Source organism: Sarcophilus harrisii, chromosome 2 (assembly GCF_902635505.1).
Source record: "Sarcophilus harrisii chromosome 2, mSarHar1.11, whole genome shotgun sequence".
Classification (NCBI taxonomy): domain Eukaryota; kingdom Metazoa; phylum Chordata; class Mammalia; order Dasyuromorphia; family Dasyuridae; genus Sarcophilus; species Sarcophilus harrisii.
In genome coordinates, this window is record NC_045427.1 from 485,782,775 (window position 1) to 485,803,681 (window position 20,907).

General features: G+C 39.1%; 1 protein-coding gene across 4 annotated transcripts in view; it reads right to left on the reverse strand.

Moving 5' to 3' along the window:
- SARDH (sarcosine dehydrogenase) overlaps positions 1-20,907 on the reverse strand; it is a 139,647-nt gene that overhangs the window by 34,608 nt on the left and 84,132 nt on the right. For all 4 annotated transcript variants that reach the window (XM_031949431.1, XM_031949429.1, XM_031949430.1 and 1 more), the window contains one exon: positions 16,653-16,746. In XM_031949431.1, coding sequence (XP_031805291.1) covers positions 16,653-16,746 — 94 coding nt within the window. The remainder of the gene's footprint in view (positions 1-16,652; positions 16,747-20,907) is intronic.

Sequence of the window (20,907 nt, forward strand, 5' to 3'; positions counted from 1 at the left end):
CAGTTGTGTGCAACTCTTCATGACTTCATTAGAGTATATCTTGGTAAAGATATTGGAGTAATTTACCACTCTAGCTCATTTTACAGATGAGGAAACCGAGGCAAACAGAATTAAGTGGCTTGCCCAGAGTCACACAGCTAGTAAATGTCTGAGGCTGGATTGGAATTTAGGAAGACGAGTCTTCCTGACTCCAGTTCTAGCAATCTATGCACTCCCCATTTTCCTAGTCTATCCTGCTTCAAAACAAACTAAAGCCACTCACTGTTTTCTAAAGATAGATTGTGATTTCTCACATCAATTCAAGAGAACAAGCATTTATGAAGTGCTAATATAAGTAAGGCACTTTGTCAGGATTCAGAGATGCAAAGACAAAAGGTTCTTCCTTCAAGGACCTTACAATCTACTAGAGAACTGTGCCTTTTTCCTGGGTCAAAATCCCACATTCTTCAAGATGTGGATCAAAAACCATCTCCTACCCAAACACTCCAGATAGATCAAAGGATTGTTTTACTGGAAAGGGCTCCTATTCCAAGGTTATCTTGCTTTCCAGATGAGGAAACCGAGACCCACAAAGGGAAAGTGACTTGGCAAAAGTCACAAAAATAATGACTATCAAATTAAAATGTATATCCTCTGACTCCAAATTCTTACTACTCTATGCTGAGTGAAACACACACACAAATACACACACCACTACCACTACCACTTCTTTCTGAGATCATAGATTTAAAACTGAAAGGACTACTAGAGGTCCTCTAGTCCTAACTACTTCATTTACTTTTTATCTGTAATTTCCTATCCTCAAAACTCTCTATCTTTAAAACCGTTACAAAATTTCATTTTTACTTCTTTTGTGACATTTGTCCCATCCTGCCTTCTTTATTCATTTTAAAGCAGCACAGTATAGTAAAAGAAGGTTAGCTTTGGTGTCAGAGAATCTGGGTCCTGCCTGTTACTTAACTTTTGGGGCCCTCGGTTTCCTCATCTGAAGGGGTTGGATTAAATGGCCTCTAATTTAGAGACAGAAGTCTTTGGGCTCTAGATCTATATATTATGAATTGTAATAATCGAATTTGTTCAATCTAATCTAGTAGATTGAAAGCTCTTTGAGGAAAGAGGCTGTGTCCTATCCTTGTTTGTTGAGGCTCCATGGAACCGGTCAGGAGGCTTCTCACAAAATAATTGATCTGTGACAACCCCTGAGTGTTTAATAAACAAACTTTTAAAAAGTACTCATGGACTTAAGTTTTCATTTTATTCATCCTGCTGCTTGCTAAAGCAACAGAGAGGAAGAGGAGACAAGAAAATAGTCCATCTCTCAGCTTTTCAGCTCTCCCTGGACAGTAGCCATCCAGCTGGGCTTAGGTGGTTGAGCAATGCCCAGATAACAGGGAGGGTCTGCCTGGGGAGAAGATGGGCAGATAGAACAGGAATACGCATCCAATGGGCTCCCCTCCAGGACTCTGTACTCACCAAGAATGTGAGAGCGTCAGTGACAGCTGGAGGATTGGCCACTTAGCTCTTAATTACATTAAACACACGTCTTCTGAAAGCTTTTTGGCTTTTTAATCAGATGGCAAAGGCATCTGTCTTGCTCACAGGCTGCTTTCAGACTATAACTTTCTCGTCAGACAGGTTTAATTATCAACTCTTGCTGGCAGTTGGAGAGAGGTCCCTCATTCTCCTCCTTGCCAGCTCTATCAGAGAGTGTCCATGACAGAATGAGGGCTAGGTAAATTTTAATAAGAGGAGGCAGGAGATGAAGAAAGGAGAGACAGAGACTATGCCAGCCTGTCTGGGAAACCCGGCATGTTAAACATACACACCCAGCATATTTTTAAGACATATAATCTGAGTCTTTGACACTGGGACTGTTTCCATTTTATAATCTAGGTAACTGAAAAGTGAATTCAACTTGCTATTTGTAAACCTAATCTGTCTGTCTCTGGTGTTTTGTTTTTTTTTCCTAAGAGCATCCTTTCTGCCTAGGATGTTCACATAAACGATCAGCATTGTTTTCCACCACACTCCATTATTATAATCTTATATTATATGGTTATATTCCAGAGCCACTGTTCATTTCCCTTTCCTCTCCCTTTCCAAAAAAATCATTGAAGTCTTTTATTTTTACATTATGGGCATTTCATCAATTGTCCCTTGGGTTTTAACTCTTCTTCATGAGAAGTCAACAAGCTTTTTAAAGCTGTCTCCTTTGGGACCAAATAAAAAACAATTATACATTTGATGACAGACATATAATAGTTTCCCACCTTTTGGTCATGAAGCAGAGGTAATGCTGTTCTGGAATCCTCATTGTTTTTCTGTTTTGTTTTGTTTTGACCCCGTTATTCAGAGTTCTGCTCCCAAGGCACATTTTTTTAAAAGCACTTTTAGGTCTGGGAGAAACACTTCCAACTTAGAATAAAATGTTAGAACTCAAGTGAAAACCCAAACTGACTTCACATTACGCAAGAGAAACATCCAGGTGTTTTATTAAGATATCATCTTATGATGCATTTTACTATATACTTTTTACATATAAAAGTATTTTTACTTTTATATTTTACATATACTTTTTTATCGTATAAAACTTTTTTTTACTATATGAAAACTATACTATAAATTTTACTATATAAAACACTTTCTTATAAGTGATTTCTCTCTTGTAATGTAGGTAGAGCAGAGGTTATTGTTCTTTATTTGACAGATAAGAAAATGGGGTCAAATGATTCACTCAGTGATCCATACTTTTTTCTTGCATGCCTATGTGAAAGTCACTGAGGCCAAAAATGAAACAGCTCCTTCTCTCAAGCAGTTTATATTCTAGGAGTGTGTGTATTGGGAAGGGGTGGAATATAACAAACCTAGAGAAGAGTTTATACTCTCAGAGCTGTCACGGGACAATGTAAAAAGTGTTCGATTTGATTATCCAAAGATTGGGGTTTAAATTTTGATTATGTTATTTACTCCTTTTATGACCTCAAGCAAGTCATCTCAAGTTTCCTCATCTGAAAATAGGAAGCTACACTAGAAGGCTTCTGACTTTCCTCCTACTTCTAAATCTACTGGATTAACAGTTTAGGAGAATCAAGGAAGTCATTCATAGAAAGGGAGCAGGGAGAGCACTGCTCAGTAGTGAGAAAGGCTGCTTAGGGAGGTGTTAGATTTCCAATAACTAAATCTTCAGTCAGGGGCTAGATTATCAGGAATATTGTATAATAGGGATTCTTGATGAGGAACAGATTGACCTTGAAGGTTGCTTCCAACAAAATCTGTGATCCCAAAGATAAACAATCTGAAAGGCAAAGATAATGAGCGAGTCCATTCCAGATTTGGAGGTGTGTGGGGGGAGAGAGGGATGTACTGTGCCAGTACACAGAGGTGGGAAATGGTTAGTCAATTTGAGGAATAACTAACAGTCTAGTTTGGTTTGAATATAAAAGGCAGAGAAAAGAGTAAGCTGAAATAAAGTTAGAAAAGTAGATACACACGAACTGATGCAGCATGAAGTGAACAGGGCCAAGAACAAATATACATAATGATAATGATGTAAATAAAAAGAAAGATAGCTACAGAACAATTACCAATAAATGTTGAAGGAACAGCATGGTTCCAAAGAAACAAGAGAAGAAGCAGCGGGAAGCCCTCAGGTGTGGAACATTGCAGCTATTTCCAGACTTTTTTGATAAGTTGATCAATTTTACTTATTTTTAAACTCCGCTTTCTCTTTTCTTTAAAAATATTCTTGTTATATGAAATGACTCTTTAGGAAGGGGAAGGGGAAGGGACATTGGGAAAAATTTCGGGGATATACAAACAAAAGATATCAGTAAAAATTTCTAGGAAGAAGGAAGGAAGGAAGGAAGGAAGGAAGGAAGGAAGGAAGGAAGGAAGGAAGGAAGGAAGAAAGGAAGAAAGAAAGGAAGGAAGAAAGGAAGGAAGGAAGGAAGGAAGGAAGGAAGGAAGGAAGGAAGGAAGGAAGGAAGGAAGGAAGGAAGGAAGGAAGGAAAGAAAGAAAGAAAGAAAGAAAGAAAGAAAGAAAGAAAGAAAGAAAGAAAGAAAGAAAGGAAGGAAGAAAGAAAGAATGAGAAAAAGGAAGGAAGGAAGGTAGGAAGGAAAGAAGGATGGATGGGGTGATGGGAGGGAGGGAGAGAAGGAGGAAGGAAGGATGGATGGAAGGAAGGGAGGGAGGGAGGGAGGAAAGGAAAGAAGGAAAAGAAAAGGTAGAAATATATTATAGAGGGTCAGGCTTAAGGGAACAGTATTTTATCTATGCACATACACTGTCTCTCTCTCTGTTTCTATTTCTCTCTCTTGCTCCTTGAGAACTGGGGCTTTACATTTTTTATATTTATATATACATGAACATGCACAGACTTACAGACATATATATATATATATATATATATATATATATATTCAAAAAATCTCAGACTACATAGCAGCAGTATCTAGATCTAGAGATAGATCTAGATACTTATAAACACAAGCATATATATGTATATCTTTGTACATCCAGCACCTAGTACAGAATACAGCTTTAAAATAGACTTAAAGAAAACATATCACTTAGAGTCAGAGAGAGCTAAGTTCAAATCTGAAGTTAGACACACTAGCATTCATCCCCAAGCAAGTCACTTAAGTGCTGTCTGCCTTAGTTTCTTCATCTGTAAAATGAGGTTAAGAATAGCACTTACCTCCTAGAGTTGAATCTCTATCAACTGAGATAACATTTGTGAAGTGCTTTATAAATATCAAAGTGAAATACAAATGTGAATTATCATCAGTTCTTTTGAAGACCCAATTTACCTCTATTAATACTTATGGTTGTTATTACATATTATTATATTATATTATGATACTTATGGTTATGTTATCTCATATTATATTATTTATTATAGTACTTATGGTTATGTTATTACATGGTTGGTACTTATATTATGGCTCATATATTCTCCATATATTATAATACTTATGGTTACATCATTACATATGGTATTATTTATGGCTCATATATTCTTCTACACTAAACTTTTAGGTTTTTAAAAGTTTTTTCATATGGTAAAGTTTTATTATCTCTATTTTAAAGATAAAGAAACTGACTTATCAAAACTCACAGTGAGTGAGTCTAAAAGCTAGAAATCAGATGCGAGTCCTTGGATTCCCAAATTCCATACCACCATGCTTTTTGCTCTCTCAATAACTTCTTGAGATTTTCCATCGGCCTCCTTACCAGCTACAGAGATGCTTGTCTTTCTTCATCCTCCCTCTCCTGCCATGGCTTCCTTCTCTTTAGATAGGATAGAGCTAAAATTATGGGTAACATAGTCTAAAGTGACAAGCTCCCTCCTGTAGTCTGCCAGAAATCCCCAATAATTTGCCAAACACTATTTGACCAAAGACTTACACACTCGTTGTCCAGAGGCTAGAAGACCACTGAGTTCTCTCTGCATGGAGAAAAGCAATAGTGGCAGTAGAGATCTACCGTCAACAGAAAAACCAAATCCCATGCACCTGCTGCCTGCTACCTTTTTCTAATTACCCTGGAAAAGATCTCCCATTAGCTATTTAATATCACCACACTAATGAAAAATTCTAAATCAAGGAGGAAATTCACTCACATCTGTTGCACACTTTGAAAATTTTTTCTTTTGTCTGTCTCCCAAATCACTGTTCATTCATCATGAATGTTACAGTATTTACATTCACTGCCTCGGGTTCATCAAATTATGCCCTTCTCTCCACCTAAGTAAACCATCATTCTAGAGACATGTGCAAATGCAGGGAATGAAAGAAGCAAAACAGCAACTCACAACCCTCCAAGTAATGGCTTGAGAGAATGTCTAGACTAGCAAGGGTTCTGTCAGTGAATTCACTTTAAAAAATACGTTTTAATATAATTGATTTCCTTAGGGATTTTATTTTATTCATTTAAAATGAAATAACATATTGAGCCTTTGCAAATTTCAAAGCATAACAAATGCTTGTCATTATTATTATTCAAAAATCATTCTGAGAAGGAACCCATAGGCTTTACCAGATTGCCAAAGGGATCTATGACACACAAAAAAGTTAAAAAGGATAGAGTGAGGGACAAATAGAGACAGAGACCCATGCCTTTATACATAAAAACCTTTGCTTGTAAGAAACGAATGCCAGATTTGGGGGGGGGGGGAATCAATTCTTAGACCTGCTACTGCACAACATGGGGCAAGTCACTCAATTAACTACCAAAGATAGCCGATTTTTGAATGTCATCATTAATTTCTAATTAAAATCTCAAAGAATAGTTTCCAAGTCAAGGTACTTGGAAAAACTTCAGTGGTTCTCTTTTGCTTATAGGATAAAATAAAAACTCTTTGGTATGATTTTTTAATTTCTAGCCAAACTAGATTGCTCTCTGCTTCTGCCCTGCCCTTTCCTGCCTGATTGTACCTGATACAATCCCTCTTCATTTCTTCTTATTGTAGCCCAAGAGTATTGTCTTCTCTATGTAGTTTTCTCTTACTCTGCGTGGGCAAAAAATAACAACCTCATCCTCCTCCATTTTTAAAGACCTCTTTACCTCAATCTCACCTTTGTACCTTCTACTTGATACCCTGCACATTAGAGAACCTGGGGCAACCTGTCACTATACCATACCACCAGACAGGGCAATTGTGAACCAGGACACTGTAAAACAGATGGGAGCAGTTTAAGTTTGTATCCAAATCGACCAGAATCCAGATCGACCAGAAATTTAACTATTGGCCCTTTGATCAAGGAGTATATAAGTACTGTCCCATGGATTGAATAAAGAGCTTCTGAACTCCATACTAGGAAACTACTTGATGGCTACTTTTACCTGAACCCCCAGGGTCTGCATGAATGACAGAACTGGAAGGGGAGTTATACTTGGAACATCTTTTGTTTTATTTTGTTTATTTGTTTATTTATCATATCACCCTTTTGAATTATAAGCTTCTGAAGGGAAGGAACTGAATCATTTTTATACTTCTCTCTTTTGGGCTTAGCATAGTAGCTTGCACATAATGACGCACTTTGTGAAATCTGGTCCATTAACTCCAAATATCGGATGCCAGGCTTCGGCTAGTGCCTTCTCTGGTTTTACTGTCAAATACATGAATGACTCGGCATATTCCCTCTGTAAGCTTCCTGCTTCCCTTCATCCAAGACAGTAGATTTCCATTTGTTCTACTACAGGAAGATCAAGACTTTATTGATCACAGACTTTAGGGAGAGTGGGTAGGGAAAAAAAGATGATAATGATGATAATAATAGAGGCAGAACCTGTGATTATTATTATTTGGCATAGGGAATTTCCAGGCAAGAAAACTCCCCCTACAAACACAGGTCAGAACCTTTTCTGTCATTTCTAGTTTTAGATAACTGAGATGTTAAATGACTCATCCAGGTCCCAAAGCCTGTATAGCCAAGTTTTGCTGATTCCAAGTCTAGCTCTCTCTCTGTTACACCACACTACCATTCATGAAGTAAATAGTATTAGGGGGTTTGAGAACTGACTCTCATGTTGAACTTTACAATTCCGAGGGCAGGAGCTACAAGATCTAGGATGCCAGTCAGTTTTCAACCCTGCCCTGCTCTCCCCTCTAATTACACTATAATAATAGTAATTTGCAAAGTACCTTACATACATTATTTCAATTGATTTTTATGACAACCCTATGAATTATTATCCCCAAGATGAAGTGGTTCACAGAACCAGTGTCTGAGGCAGAAATCAAACGTAGGACTACCTAAGTCCAAGGCTAACACTCTATGTATTGCACCATCGAAATGCCAGCTAGCGTTGCCCTTTATTTTACAAAAAAAGAAGTTGAGATTCAGTTGAGAGTAATTGACTTACCCAGGGTTTTACAATCAATATGTGTCAAAGGTAGTACTTGAATGTCGGCCTTCCTGGCTTTGAGGATAGCTCTATGCACCACTTCTCAGAATATATTAATAATGGTAATATTATTAAATTCATATTGTGCTCTATGAATTGCAGAATGATTTATTGTATTATGTATAATTATAATATTATATTATTATATGTCAACATATAATTGTGAGATCATTGGTCCAGAATTCAGGAAAGTGGGATCTTGTTCAATTTTCCTGCTACAATGAGCTAGCATTCATATAACATTTTAATATTTTCAAAATGCTTTACGTATGTTAGCTACTAACCCTGTATATCCTTGGCACGAATCCTACCCTCCCTACCTTCATCTATAATGAGGGAATTGGATGGGATCCTTCTCTTTCCAGCTCTAACTTTGCAAGAATCGATGACTGACATTTGGAGCTCTCTCTGTGGTATTCTCCACAAGAAAGGCAAATAGGTACTGGCTGGGAGTCCCTAAAGCCAGAGTGGGCTGTGTCTCAGTGGCTCCACACAGGCTCAGTCGGCTCCACAAATTGAGCCTTCAAAGCACAGCATGTTCCCCTCCTGGACCTCACCAGCCTCCCCGCAATCTGCTGCCAGACAGACGGGCCTGTGATTGTCAAGCTCACTTGGTGATCAAAAACACCACCTGCTTTTTCCCAACCCAAACAAGTCCATCTTCAAGAGAACATGACAGTCTGTATTTAACACTTAATCGCTCTCATACCAGAAAGACCGTCCGTGTCAAGGTGGTGAGTTATCGCCAGTGGCCTGGTTTTAATCTGCCTAGTTCCGCTGTAGAGGCAAGGGAAGAACAACCGCTCTCTCTCTGCCTTCCAGAGGCAGATCTCTGTTATTTTATGTTTGCCAGGCTTGCTTGAGCACAGTAGGGTAATTCAATTTGATAGTTGAGGAAACCGAGGCTCAGGGAAGTCTTAAGATTTTAGCATCATAGATTTAGAGACTCAAATCAAATCAAACCCAGACAGAAGTGATGGGGAGGATAGAGTCCTGGGTTCAGAGTTAGGAAGCTCTGAGTTCAAATCTGCCCTCAGACACTTAATACCGTGAGATCCAGGACAAGTCATTTGATGACTGTCTGCTTCAACTTTGTCAACTGTAAAATGGGGATACCAGTAGCACCTGCCTCCCAGAGTTGTGAAGAGCAAATGAGGTTATATTTGTAAAGTGCTCAGCATAGTGCCTCACACACAGCAGGTGCTTACTTAATGTCCTTATTTTACAGATAAGGAAACCAAGGCCCAGCATGTCAAAATAATTCACTTGGATCATACAGAAAATCAGAGCCAGAATCAGAACTCTAGTCTCCTAATTCCCAGTCCCAGAGGTCTTTGGTAAAAATCCTTTTGCCAAATAAATAATTCTTGTTGTTTTTTAATTTTGAAATCTTGGTTTTAGGGTACCAGGTTTCTTTAAAAGGGATCACTTCTCCACATACTGCATATGTTCAATTATAAACCCCCTGATGCAAATTGATTAGGTAACTGTAAAAAAAGCTATTGAATTAAAAGCAAAAGCTTGTCCACTGAAGAGAAATCTTTTTGTGATGAGAGCAAGATGCACGTGTGCTCGCAGAGTCTGCCGCTTTCAGACAGGCAGCTTGCTAACGAGACAGATTCATCTTGGTCCCACTCCCAAGGTCCCACTCAGCCTTGAGAACTGGCCGGGGTCCCCAGCTCCCACTGTGGCCTCACTGCAGGTGAAGAGGCTGGGCCACAGACCTAGGCCACGCACACAGTTCTGTCTGCCAGGCCCAGGGAGTCAGCCAGCAGGCGTTGATGGTGTGGGCTGAAATGAGGGGGCAGAAAGAGTTCTTAGGAGGGTGGGGAGGCAGCTGTATCAGGGGCGTCTGGGAGCAACACAGGCAGCTGCCATCTATGAAAGCAAAACTACTCTTTATGGGATTTTTTTGTTGTTGGGGAGAGAGGATAAGTAGTTAAGGAGCACTCCTGACTCCCTTCACAAATGACCCTGTATGTCTATCTGTCCAGTTCTCTGTCTTGGGCTTTGTCTCTCTGTACTTGTCTGTGTCTCTCTGCATCTGTCTCTACATGTCTCTTTTTGTGTTTCTTTGTGTTTGGAATAAAATCAAGTGAGACAGAGGGAAAACACACACACACACACACACACACACACACACACACACACACACATACACACACACACACAGAGTCATGGAAGTCCTTCCAAAAGGTTTAGGAAAACAGGAACATCCACCATCCCAGACAGAGCTGAGTCTGTCCCTTACCTGGGGGCCAGAAAGTTGACCTGCCCCCAATAGAAGGCTGGAATGTATCTTTGGTCCAGGGAAGGGGTTGTAGTTTTAGGGTGATCACCCCCAGGGAAAATGCTGAGTTTATCTGCTCTCTGAGGTGCCCTTGAATGCACCAAGGAGGCAGGAAATAAGTAAGACTCAGACAACAACACCCTCTAGCCCCCAAACCCTGCCTCCAGGGAACAAAGGGGAGAGTGGAATTCTGGAGGAATTCTTGGACTCAAAGGAAAAGAAAGCAGCTATTCTCTCTCTGCTTCTCTCCACATTGTTTATTTGTTACACTGATACAGTCCCCTTCCTCCAAAAACCTCAGGGCCTAAACTTTAGGCCAAGTCTTCCCACACTGGGCTCTGGGCTCTGGGCTCCAAACCAACGTTCCCCGATTTGTAACACACCTGAGAACACACCGGGGAGCATCAGAGGCTGTTCACCTTGCCTTCTGCTGCTCATCCCGTTAGCCATTTATACCTACACACCCCCTACCTCCAAATATATAACTTATTTTTAACTATAAATGCATATTGAAATCATAATTAATAATTTTGCCTCCAGGGCAAGAGGCAGAAAACATACCTTCAAATTGTATTTGTAATTAGGGGGAAAGGGGAAGAGACCCAGGGATGAGGGGTAAAGATAAAGCCAGCCAGAGCTGGACAAGGGAGGAGTTCATGGGGTATATTTCCAAGTATGTTTGTGTGTGTGTGCAAGAGTGGGAGCTAGAGTGAATGATGGGGGTGTATGGAAGTATACCCACTGGGAATTTTATATTTGAACTAATTATACTTGTTATCTAAGTGCTGAAGAACTCTAATACACTATCAATACATTATCAGTTCCGGCCCTCTGGGTTTTAGCCCTGGTTGTCCTGCCCTAGTTACTGTTCTGACATGTACATTATCTAATAATGCTTCATTGTGGTGTAACTGGAGAAAATTAGTCCTCAAGGGCTTGGCCAGCTGAGCATGGCCATAGGTCTGGAAGTTCAAGCCAAGCTGGAAAATCTGTGAGGATAGATACCTAGGGACAGATTGTAGGTCTGCTATCAAAGGGCCAGGCAGCTAAATATGGAGAGACTCGTGATCAGAAGAATAACAGAAAGAAAAGGAATGAAACTTTTAGTCATAGCAATCCACAAAGATTGTCTGATAAGGGAGAGAGGGGTTGTGGTCTACTTCAGTGGGAGAAAGTCCACACTGATGCAATAATAGATACTTGGCCAGTTCCAATGGTCTTGTGATGGAGAGAACCTGTGGGGACTGTGTGGATCACAACATAGTATTCTCACTCTTTTTATTGTTGTATGTTTACATTTTGTTTTTTTCTCATTTTTTCCCTTTTTTATCTGATTTTTTTTGTGCAGCATGATAATTGTGGAAATATATATATATATATATATATATATATATATATATATATATATATAGAAGAATTGCACATGTTTAACATATTGATTACTTGCCATCTGGAGAGGGTGGGGAAAAGGGAGGGATAAACATTTGGAACACAAAATTTTGCAAGAGTGAATGTTGAAAATTATCTGTGCATGTGTTTTGCAAATAAAAAGCTTTAATTAAAAAAAACTTTTAAAAATAAATTTTAATTTAAAAAATAAATAATAGATGCTTAAAGATTAAAGCATACATGTGTAATGGAGGTAAGCCAACAACCTTTCCTGCTCCATCTTCCCCACCCCCTAATCTGCTCTAGAGGACACCTCAACAGCTGGTCCTGGTTCTGAGCTGAGCTCCCTGGGCCTCTTCTTGGGACATATGCTCAGTGCTGAAGGACTTGGAAATGGCTAAACATTTTCTTGGTGCCCAGGACAGCAGAGGGAGAGGGAGCACCAGAGCATTGTCCACCAAGCCACCTTTAAAAAGTGCTTCTGTCCTCCCCAGTGTTCTTTCTTCTGCCCGTCCCTAACTCTGGTTAGGCTTCCTGCGTGACTTTTCTAGGGGTTGGGGCTGGAGACAATCCCCTCACCCATGTATATATGCAGATAAAGTAATGAATGTTTTTATTTTCCTATGACCTTAGTTGAGCCATTTTGTACACATGTGAGCTAGGTAAAACAAGTATTACAATTCTCTTTAAGTAGATGAAAAAACTGAAACAGAAATGTGAAATGATTGGCTATAAGTCACACAGCGTTTTGGGGGTAAATCCAGGACTAGAACCCAATTCCCGATTCTCAAGCCTAGAATGCAACGTAAATAATTCTGCTGGGCGTTTTGGCCACTGTGAGATAGCCACCAAGAGTCTGAGTTTGTTCTAGCTTCTACAGACATCTTCTTCCTTGACAAGGAGAGAGACTCCTTTACCCAGAGGACAGTGTGTTCTTTGAATCTTTTCCCGAAAAATGAGAGAAGCAGCAGGAATACAGGCCACACACAGCAGCATAGTTCCTGATGGCTTTAGTTGACCCTCTGGTCAAGAGACCATTCAAAGAGAGTCTAACTTTGCTCTTGCCTGAGGAGAAGCACATTATTTCATACTGGTTCAGCATGCTCATGCTCTCATCCTCAAAGAAACAACTCTTTGAGCTTCTCAGACTATTCTCACACCGTTCTTTATAATCCCCAGGCTCTTTTCTGTACATACGCTTTCATTTGGTGATCCACTGACCTCTCTATGCAGAGGTTCCCAGATCCAGATAGTCCTCAGCTCTACAGAGTCAGTCCCATGTCACCAACTGTCCACTGGCTCAGACTGGGCTCCCTGATTGGTCCAAAAGAGAATTCATGATCTTTCCTTCAAAGCCTCCTTTCTTCAGGACTTTCTGATTCCTGTCAAAAGGGTACGAGCATCTTCCCGGGGAACTCAGGCTCACATCCTCGATTCCTCACTCTCACTCTTGCCAAACATTGTCGTTTTTACTTTCACACTATCTTCTACATGTATCTTCTTTTCTTTTCTCCAGTTACACAGCTACCACTCTTGTTCAGGTCTTACCTCTCCCCCACATTATCAGCAGAGCTTTTTCAATGTCTCTAGCCTTTCAACCTTCCAATGTGACCTCTACTTGGCTGCAAGAAGTTGTTCTAAAGTATGGATCCTCCCACGTACCTCTCCTCAAACAATTTCAATGGCTTCCCAATGTCCAAGATCAAATATGAAGTCCTTTCTTTGGAATTGAAAGTCCCTTTTCGCCTCATTACTTCCTATCTTTCCAGCCTTATACTTTCTTTTCCCTCATGCATTCTATTGTACCTTCATTGCTACTTACAAGGCCAATATTTTGGTTAAATTACTTGGACTCTTCACTTAGGTTTTAGTATATAGTTTTCAAATAAGCCTGTGTCACACACAGCACTTGCAGTTCCTCAAAATTGGTACTCCCACCTCTGTTCCTTTGTACTGATCCAAACGCAGCTTTTCTCTTCTCACCTCCATGACTTAGCATCCCTGGCTTTCTTCACAACTTTTGTCAAATCCCATTTTCTGTAGGAGATCTTTCCTGAGGCAATTGGTTGCTAGTTCCTTCTTTTCTGAGATGCCTTCCATCTGTCTACTCTGTATAGATCTTACATGTTAGTTATTTATATATTGTCTCCTTCATTAGAATGGGAGCTCTTTGAAGGTAGGAGTTGTTTTTCCTTTCTTTATATCACCAGCACTTAAGACAATGCCTGGCCCAGAGTTAGTGCTTATTACCTTGACTTGGATAAATATGTTATCTCCCTTATTAGGCATGTAGGTGGTATATGAGAAAGCTTTGAGGACCTGGGTTCAAATCCTTGCTCTGACCCTTGACTGGAACCTTGGGCAGTATAATTAGCCTCTTAGAACCTCAGCCATTTCATCTCTAAAATAGGGTAGTATCCATCTGACAGGGGTGTCACAGCCATTTCATCTCTAAAATAGGGTAGTATCCATCTGACAGGGGTGTCAATAAGAAAATATTTCATAAAATTTAAATTTCTATTTCTTAATTTCTATTATAATCTACTTGAGGTAACTACTATCTTATCTATTTCTGTCTCTCCTTTAGTGCTTAGCATATTACTCTACATACAAATGCATAATATATGTTTGTATAAGGAATGGGATGGAAAGGGAAAGTGCTCTGAAAGTAAATATAAGAAAAACCTGGAATGGAAACAGGACTGTGATATTAGCTTTGTAATTATGGACCAATAAATTAAGCTTGTCTGAATGTCAGTTTCCTTATCTATAAAATGCACATTATAATAATAATAATAATAACACTTAGGGTACCTACTTCACAGATTTGTTGCAAGAATCAAAGAAATAATTTATATTTAGTACTTTGCAAACCTTACACTACTATATAAATGTCAACTATTATTTTTATTCAGGGATTATTATTTTTAAGAAAAAAAAGAAAACTCTTATTGGGATTTTCATTATAAACCCATGAAGTATGCATGCCAGGAATTAATAGTCCCATTGTGTGGATAAGAACACAGAGGCTGAGAGAGTGGATGAAACTTATGGATGACTCAAAAGGAATGAAAAGTGCCCAAATCAAAGCAAGAATCTAGCTTTCTGGATACCAAGCCTGGTACATGAAAGCTCATCCCTGTAATCTGGATAGTGCATAGCCTCAGGCATCCTGTCCTGGTACCATCTGTGTATCCCTGGAGGAAAAGGAGTGGGGAGCAGACTGGGAGTCACTGGCTCTGCTAGGATCCTAATGGGGATCCCCAAAGGAGTGAATTTACATTCTCTTATTCTTTCTCACTCCATTTCCTTGAAGGGAAAAGCTGGGGGGGAAATCTCCACAAAAATTGAGCTGTTTCCCCAAAGGGCAGAGAGACCAGCTTGAGAGAAAACCATTACCCACCTGCCTACAGGCCTGTTATTAGGCCCAGCACAGACAAAGTCAGTCTGACCCAGGAGGGAATTTCCAGCCCTTTTTAAAATAGAAAAGTCATTTGGAGTAAAACGTGATGTGGTTTCTGGTGTGAGGTCACATCCAACTTTAGAAATTTCCTACTCTTTCCCACTTCTAGAGTGTTTTCTCTCTTGAAAAAAGTATTTGCAGCCACTAATCTCCTTGATCCTTGCAACACTTCTATGGGATAGTTAGGCAGTCAATCAGCAAGCATTTATTAAGTGCTTACTATGTTCCAGGCATTGTGCCAAATGCTAGGAATACAAAGAAAGGCAAAACCAAACAAATCCCAAACAAACAAAAGCCCAGTTCCTGCTCTCAGCAAGATCATGTTCTAATATGCAAACTGTATACATATATGACATATACAGATAATCTCATAAGGGAAAGCATTAGCATTGTAGGGGACCAGAAAAAGCAGCTGGGAAGGGGAGATTTTAGCCACATCTTAAAGAAAGTCAGGAAAATCAGACTATTTGAGATTTGAGCAGGTACAACCTCAATAGGTTAAGTACTAATGTTATCTGAATACAGACTAAAGCATACTATTTCTTACATTTTTATTTCTTCCTTCTTTCTTTTTCTTCCTTCTTTCCTTCATTTCTTTTTTTCTCCATTTCTCCCTTCCTTTCTTTATTTTGCTTGAGTCTTCTTGTACAAAATGACTAATAATGAAAATATTTTACATGATTGTATAAGTATAACCTATATCAGATTGCTTACTATTTCAGAGAGGGGAAATAGGAAGAAGGAATAAAATTGGGAACTTAAAACTTAAAAACAAAACAAAATTATTTGAATATGTAATTGGTGAAAAATAAAATATTATTAAATAAAAAAAGAAATTAAGTACTTTGTCCAAGATCAGTCACTAAGAGGGTATCACAGGATCATAGATGTAAAACTGAAAGGGACTTAGAGGCCATCTCCTCATTTCACAGATGACAGAAGACTAAGACCCAGAGAGGTATAATACTTTTCTAAAGGTTATATAGCTAGCTAATGATAGACACAGAATTTGAACTAAGATCTTCTGATTCAAAATGCAATTCCTTTCCACTTTACCACAACCTGGTGTCTCCTGACTCATTTACTTATTAGTAATGCCCTTTCCTCCAAAAGCCTCCTTTCTTCGGGACTTTTTGATTCCTGTCAAAAGGGCAGCCCAGCCTGAACTTTAGGGTGAAATCTCCCTTCCTACAGGGTTGATGGTAATAAGGAGATTCCTGACATTTCCTCTTCCCCCTCCATTCTCTCTCAATCACTAAGGGCTCCCAAGCTTCCAGGATAGAGGGTCAGAGATAGGGGCGTTTTCCAGACAAAATTGCAATGTTTGCCCTATTTTCTCCATTCTGTGCCATCATGTCAGGTCTTAGCCACATAGTTTGTTGCTGCCGTGACAACTGGCAAAGTACCTCTCACTGCCCACTGAAACCAACCTTTATCCATCTCATCGCATGGGACCAGGCTCTTAATGTTTTCTATAGAAAGTCAGAGAAAGTAATGCACCAGATAAGCAAAAAATACCTATTGAATGCCAGCTATGTACATGATGTGTGCAAGGGGTAAAGCATATAGCAAAAGAAGGATGGAGAACATTTCATACATACCAAGTGTCCAGCAGCTTTTACCAGTTTGTGAGTGGAAAAGGGAAAGGCTTCATTGCTCAAATCTGTCTCAAGTACCTCCTGAAGGACTGCCCGACTGTAAAGAAGAAAATTCCAGTTTTAGTGTGTGAAGTAATAATGTTAGGATTGGAAGGGTCCTTAGGATACAGGATATTAGAATCTAATGGGATTTTGGCATATAAATCAGTCAATCAATAAATATTTAACAAAGACCTACTATGTGTCAGGCATTGTACTAAGTGCTGCACTAATATAAAGTATTAGAGCTAAACAGGACCATCTGATATGGAAGGGACCTTACAATTTAGAATGTTAAACCTAGAAAAATATTAAAGATCAAATTAGTTTAACTTTTTTTGTCTTATAGAAGAGATAACTAAGGCCAAAGGTCAAATTAGCAAATTAAGGTAAGAACCAGGACTAGAACCCAAACTTAGTTTTCCTGATTTCTAGCCCAATTTTTCTTCCACTAAGCCAACAGTAGTCCTCAAATTTCATGTTCTTGAGTTTCTAGAACTGATTTATTCTTACTGCCACCTAAATATTTGTTCCTCTTCAAAGACTTTCATCTGATTACAAATTTTTATAGCAAAGAATTGTATAATTCATCTGGATCTGGATCCAGCTCCTTGGAGTTTTCAAATCCATGTATTACCTCACAGAGAACAGATTTTGAGATGGAAGGGACTTTAAATGCTAGCTAGCCTAATTTCCCTCATTTTTTGAAGGATAAAACTGAAATTCAGGGAGTTTAAATGACTTGCCAAGGTTAGGCAGGTAGTAAGTGACAGATTCAGAAGTTAAAGATTTAAACTCTTTCCCAAACATCCACATCTCTGTGATTCCCATCCTATCCTCAAGATCCTTTAGCTTTGCCAGTGACTGAATTGTACCTTCTTCCTGTCATTAATCAGCATTCCTTATCCAACTTCACATGAGTCTTCCTAAGAGAATTAAACTCTTATTATTCTGGGCTCTCTGATTTATATTCATTTTTTGTGGTTGTTGTTGTCCAATCATTTCAGTTGTGTCCAACTGTTTTGTGACCGCATTTGGAGTTTACTTGGCAAAGATATGGTTTGCCACAGATGTGGAACTAAGTAAGATAAACAGAGTTAAGCAACTGCCTAAGTTCACACAGATAGTAAGTATCTGAGGCTGAATTTGAACTCAGGAAGATGAGTCTTTCTGACTCCAGTCCTAGTAACTCTATCCACTGCACCACCTAGTTATCCATTCAATTTCCTAGGGCTTCTCTTCTATTGTCCAATTCAACCACAGAGATTGTAAAAAGTAAAGACAAGAACGTCCTAGTGGGGCAAAAGTCATTGGCTGCAAAACTCCAACTATCTAAACCCTTCCTTTTGTGAACAGATATTCATTTATTTGTTTATAAATATTTACAGATATGTATATGTATATGTACGTATGTATTTATTCTATGCTCAGATATTCTGAAAAAGAAGTCAGTTATGTGAAAACAAGCTGACTAATAGGGACTTGGTCCAAAAACTAACTCTTAAAGGAGGCTGCTACAATTTTGTCCCATCCCCATTTCCACGGCTATATAATAAAAATCTATAAAATGATAATCCTGAGGTCCTGCATTAGCAAAGGCAGCCCAATTGTATTCTCCAGACTAGACTGCCTCAGAGTAGGAAAATGAATGAAGGCACTTCAAAGACTAGAGTTAAAATGATTTTTTTGAGTTAACTTCAGTTGGTCAGAAAATGAAATGAAATAGAATATTGGAGCCATTTTGGCTGATCAATATTTGGATTTCACTTAGAATAAGCATCAGGGTCAGACTTAAACCATAAATGACAGGAACTCACTGGATTTACCACTAATTTAGAGCATGGTCCCTGGAAAAACAACCTGCTGGAAGTTATGCCCTACTCATAGTAGACACTTTTTATTTGACCAGAGTGGTAGTAGTGGTGGTGGTGGCAGTGGTGATGGTTGTATTGGTGGTGGTGATGATGATGATGAAGATGATGATAATGATGATGATGATGATAACATCTAGCTGGCTTCAAACTTCTGACTATGAATCAACCTGGCCAAGGCTACCATCATTTTTAGAAACTGTATATTTGTTAACTTGCCTTATGTCTCCACTCACCGTCCCTGACTTCCTAGATCAAACGCTTCCCTAAACACTAAACACTTCCATATATGTTGTCTTCCTCCATTAACATGAAAATTCTTTCTAATAAGTTTTTTCCTTTTTCTTTTTTGTATTTTTGTCCCTATTCTATAGCAAAGCATCTAATTCACCTTTTCATCCATTCATTAGAATACTCATTCACTCAATAACAAGGATAATAATAATTGACATTAATATAATCATTTAAAATTTGCAAAACTCTTTCCATATATAGAGTATCAACTTAAAACTGCACTAAAACTCTTGGGGGACCCCCACATTATCTAATTCAAACCTTAACATTACCCTGTGGGATAGATATTAAAGTATGATTATCCCCTTTTTGCATATGAGGAAGTGAAGATTCCTAGAAGTGACATGACTTCTTCATAATTTTGTAGTTGGTAAGTATCAGAGAAAGGATTCAGATATTGGCCTTCCCAGAAGGGGAAGACAAATGAGTAGAATTTGGGAAGAAGAAAATTTGGGCTTGATGTCAGGATAAACTTGCTACCAATGAGAACTACCCAAAAAGAATATGGGCTGCCTTGAGATGTAGAGTACTTACTCAGTGGAGCTCTTCAAGCAGAGGCTTGAATAATTCTCAGAGAATTGTAGTAGGCATTACTTTCAGGTATGAGATGACGGAGATAATTGCTGGGATATCTTCTATTTCTGAGAGGAAGATCTTTAGAATCATAACATCCATGATTCTGTTTGTGTGGTACATTGGGAAGAATCCTGGATTGGAGTTTGAAAATCCCTGTTCCAATCCTAGTTCTTCTATTTATTTCCTGCATAACTAAGGGCAGGTTATTAAACGTATCTGGGACTTTCCTCAACTATAACACAAAGAAGTTGCACTAAATGGTCTCTGAGTTCCCTTCTATCTCTTTAGCTGTGTCAAGAATTCCTATGTTCAAATCCTACCTGAGATGCTTCCTATGTGACTCTTGGACACTTTAACCTCCCTTTGCTCCAGTTTCCTCAACTATAAAATGAGGATGATAATAATATAATTTACCTCATGGGATGTTTTGTGGATCAGATGAGATATTTCATATAATGAAATGGCACACAGTAAGTGCTTAATAAATGCTTGTTCCCTTCCCTTTCCTCTTATGAGTCCTGATGCTATTCCAATATTCTAGCTACCAAGCTATGCTTCCTCTTTCTAGACTCTCTTTCAGAGTGATTGGAAACACCTCACAACCATTCAACTAGAGGTGTGCTGGAAGGCAAGAGGACAAAAACTGGCTGTTTATTATGAGGCTTTAGAGTGACTGGGCCTTCCTTTGTAGTTTGACTTTATAATGGGAGGCTGATGCTGTTGAAGCTAGCTTTCTAGACCATCCCTGAGCATGAGCTTCATGACTGGGGTGTGGCTGCGGAATAGCAGCCACTATGAAAATCTAGTTCCAGCAACACTGGAAACTGATAAAGGGTTGCTCTCCTGGGTGCTGAGATAGCTGACTGCCCTCCCAGGTCTGCTGCTGCTCAAGCCTTATATAACAATGTACTCCAAGGTAGGCTTTGAGATACACATAGTGCACAGTTCCACATACATGTCACACATGTGCAAGCACATACATGTGAAAGGGATATATTTAGCTCTGTACTAAACTTAGGGCAGGAACTAAGACTGCCAAGAGGCCAAAGGAGTTTGATCCTTGATGTAGAAGAAGTTAATGTAACTAATGGATCTCCCTACTGATCCTTCCCTGGCAAAGAAATGAGGGAGTTGGAGCAAGGTGGGAGGCAGACTGGCAAAGACTCTGAAGTAAAAGGAAAGGGTGGCCTCTTACTTCTTTCCTTTTCTCCTATGAGTCACCCACTCTTGCCTTTAGCAAGGGTCGGAAAGCTGCTGCCTAATGTCAAGTGTTTAAAAAGGAGATTTACTTTAGTGGGGACAGCTATTCAAAAGATTAGTAATTAACATTTTCTAGGGGCCATTTTAGGAGCTGATACCAGCAGTCATATCCTAACAATGAGACAGCTTCATGTGAAACATTCTCACTAGGGAAATAGAAATGTGACCAATTAGATCTAGAAGAAATCAGGAAGACCATCTGGAACACCCTAATTTAT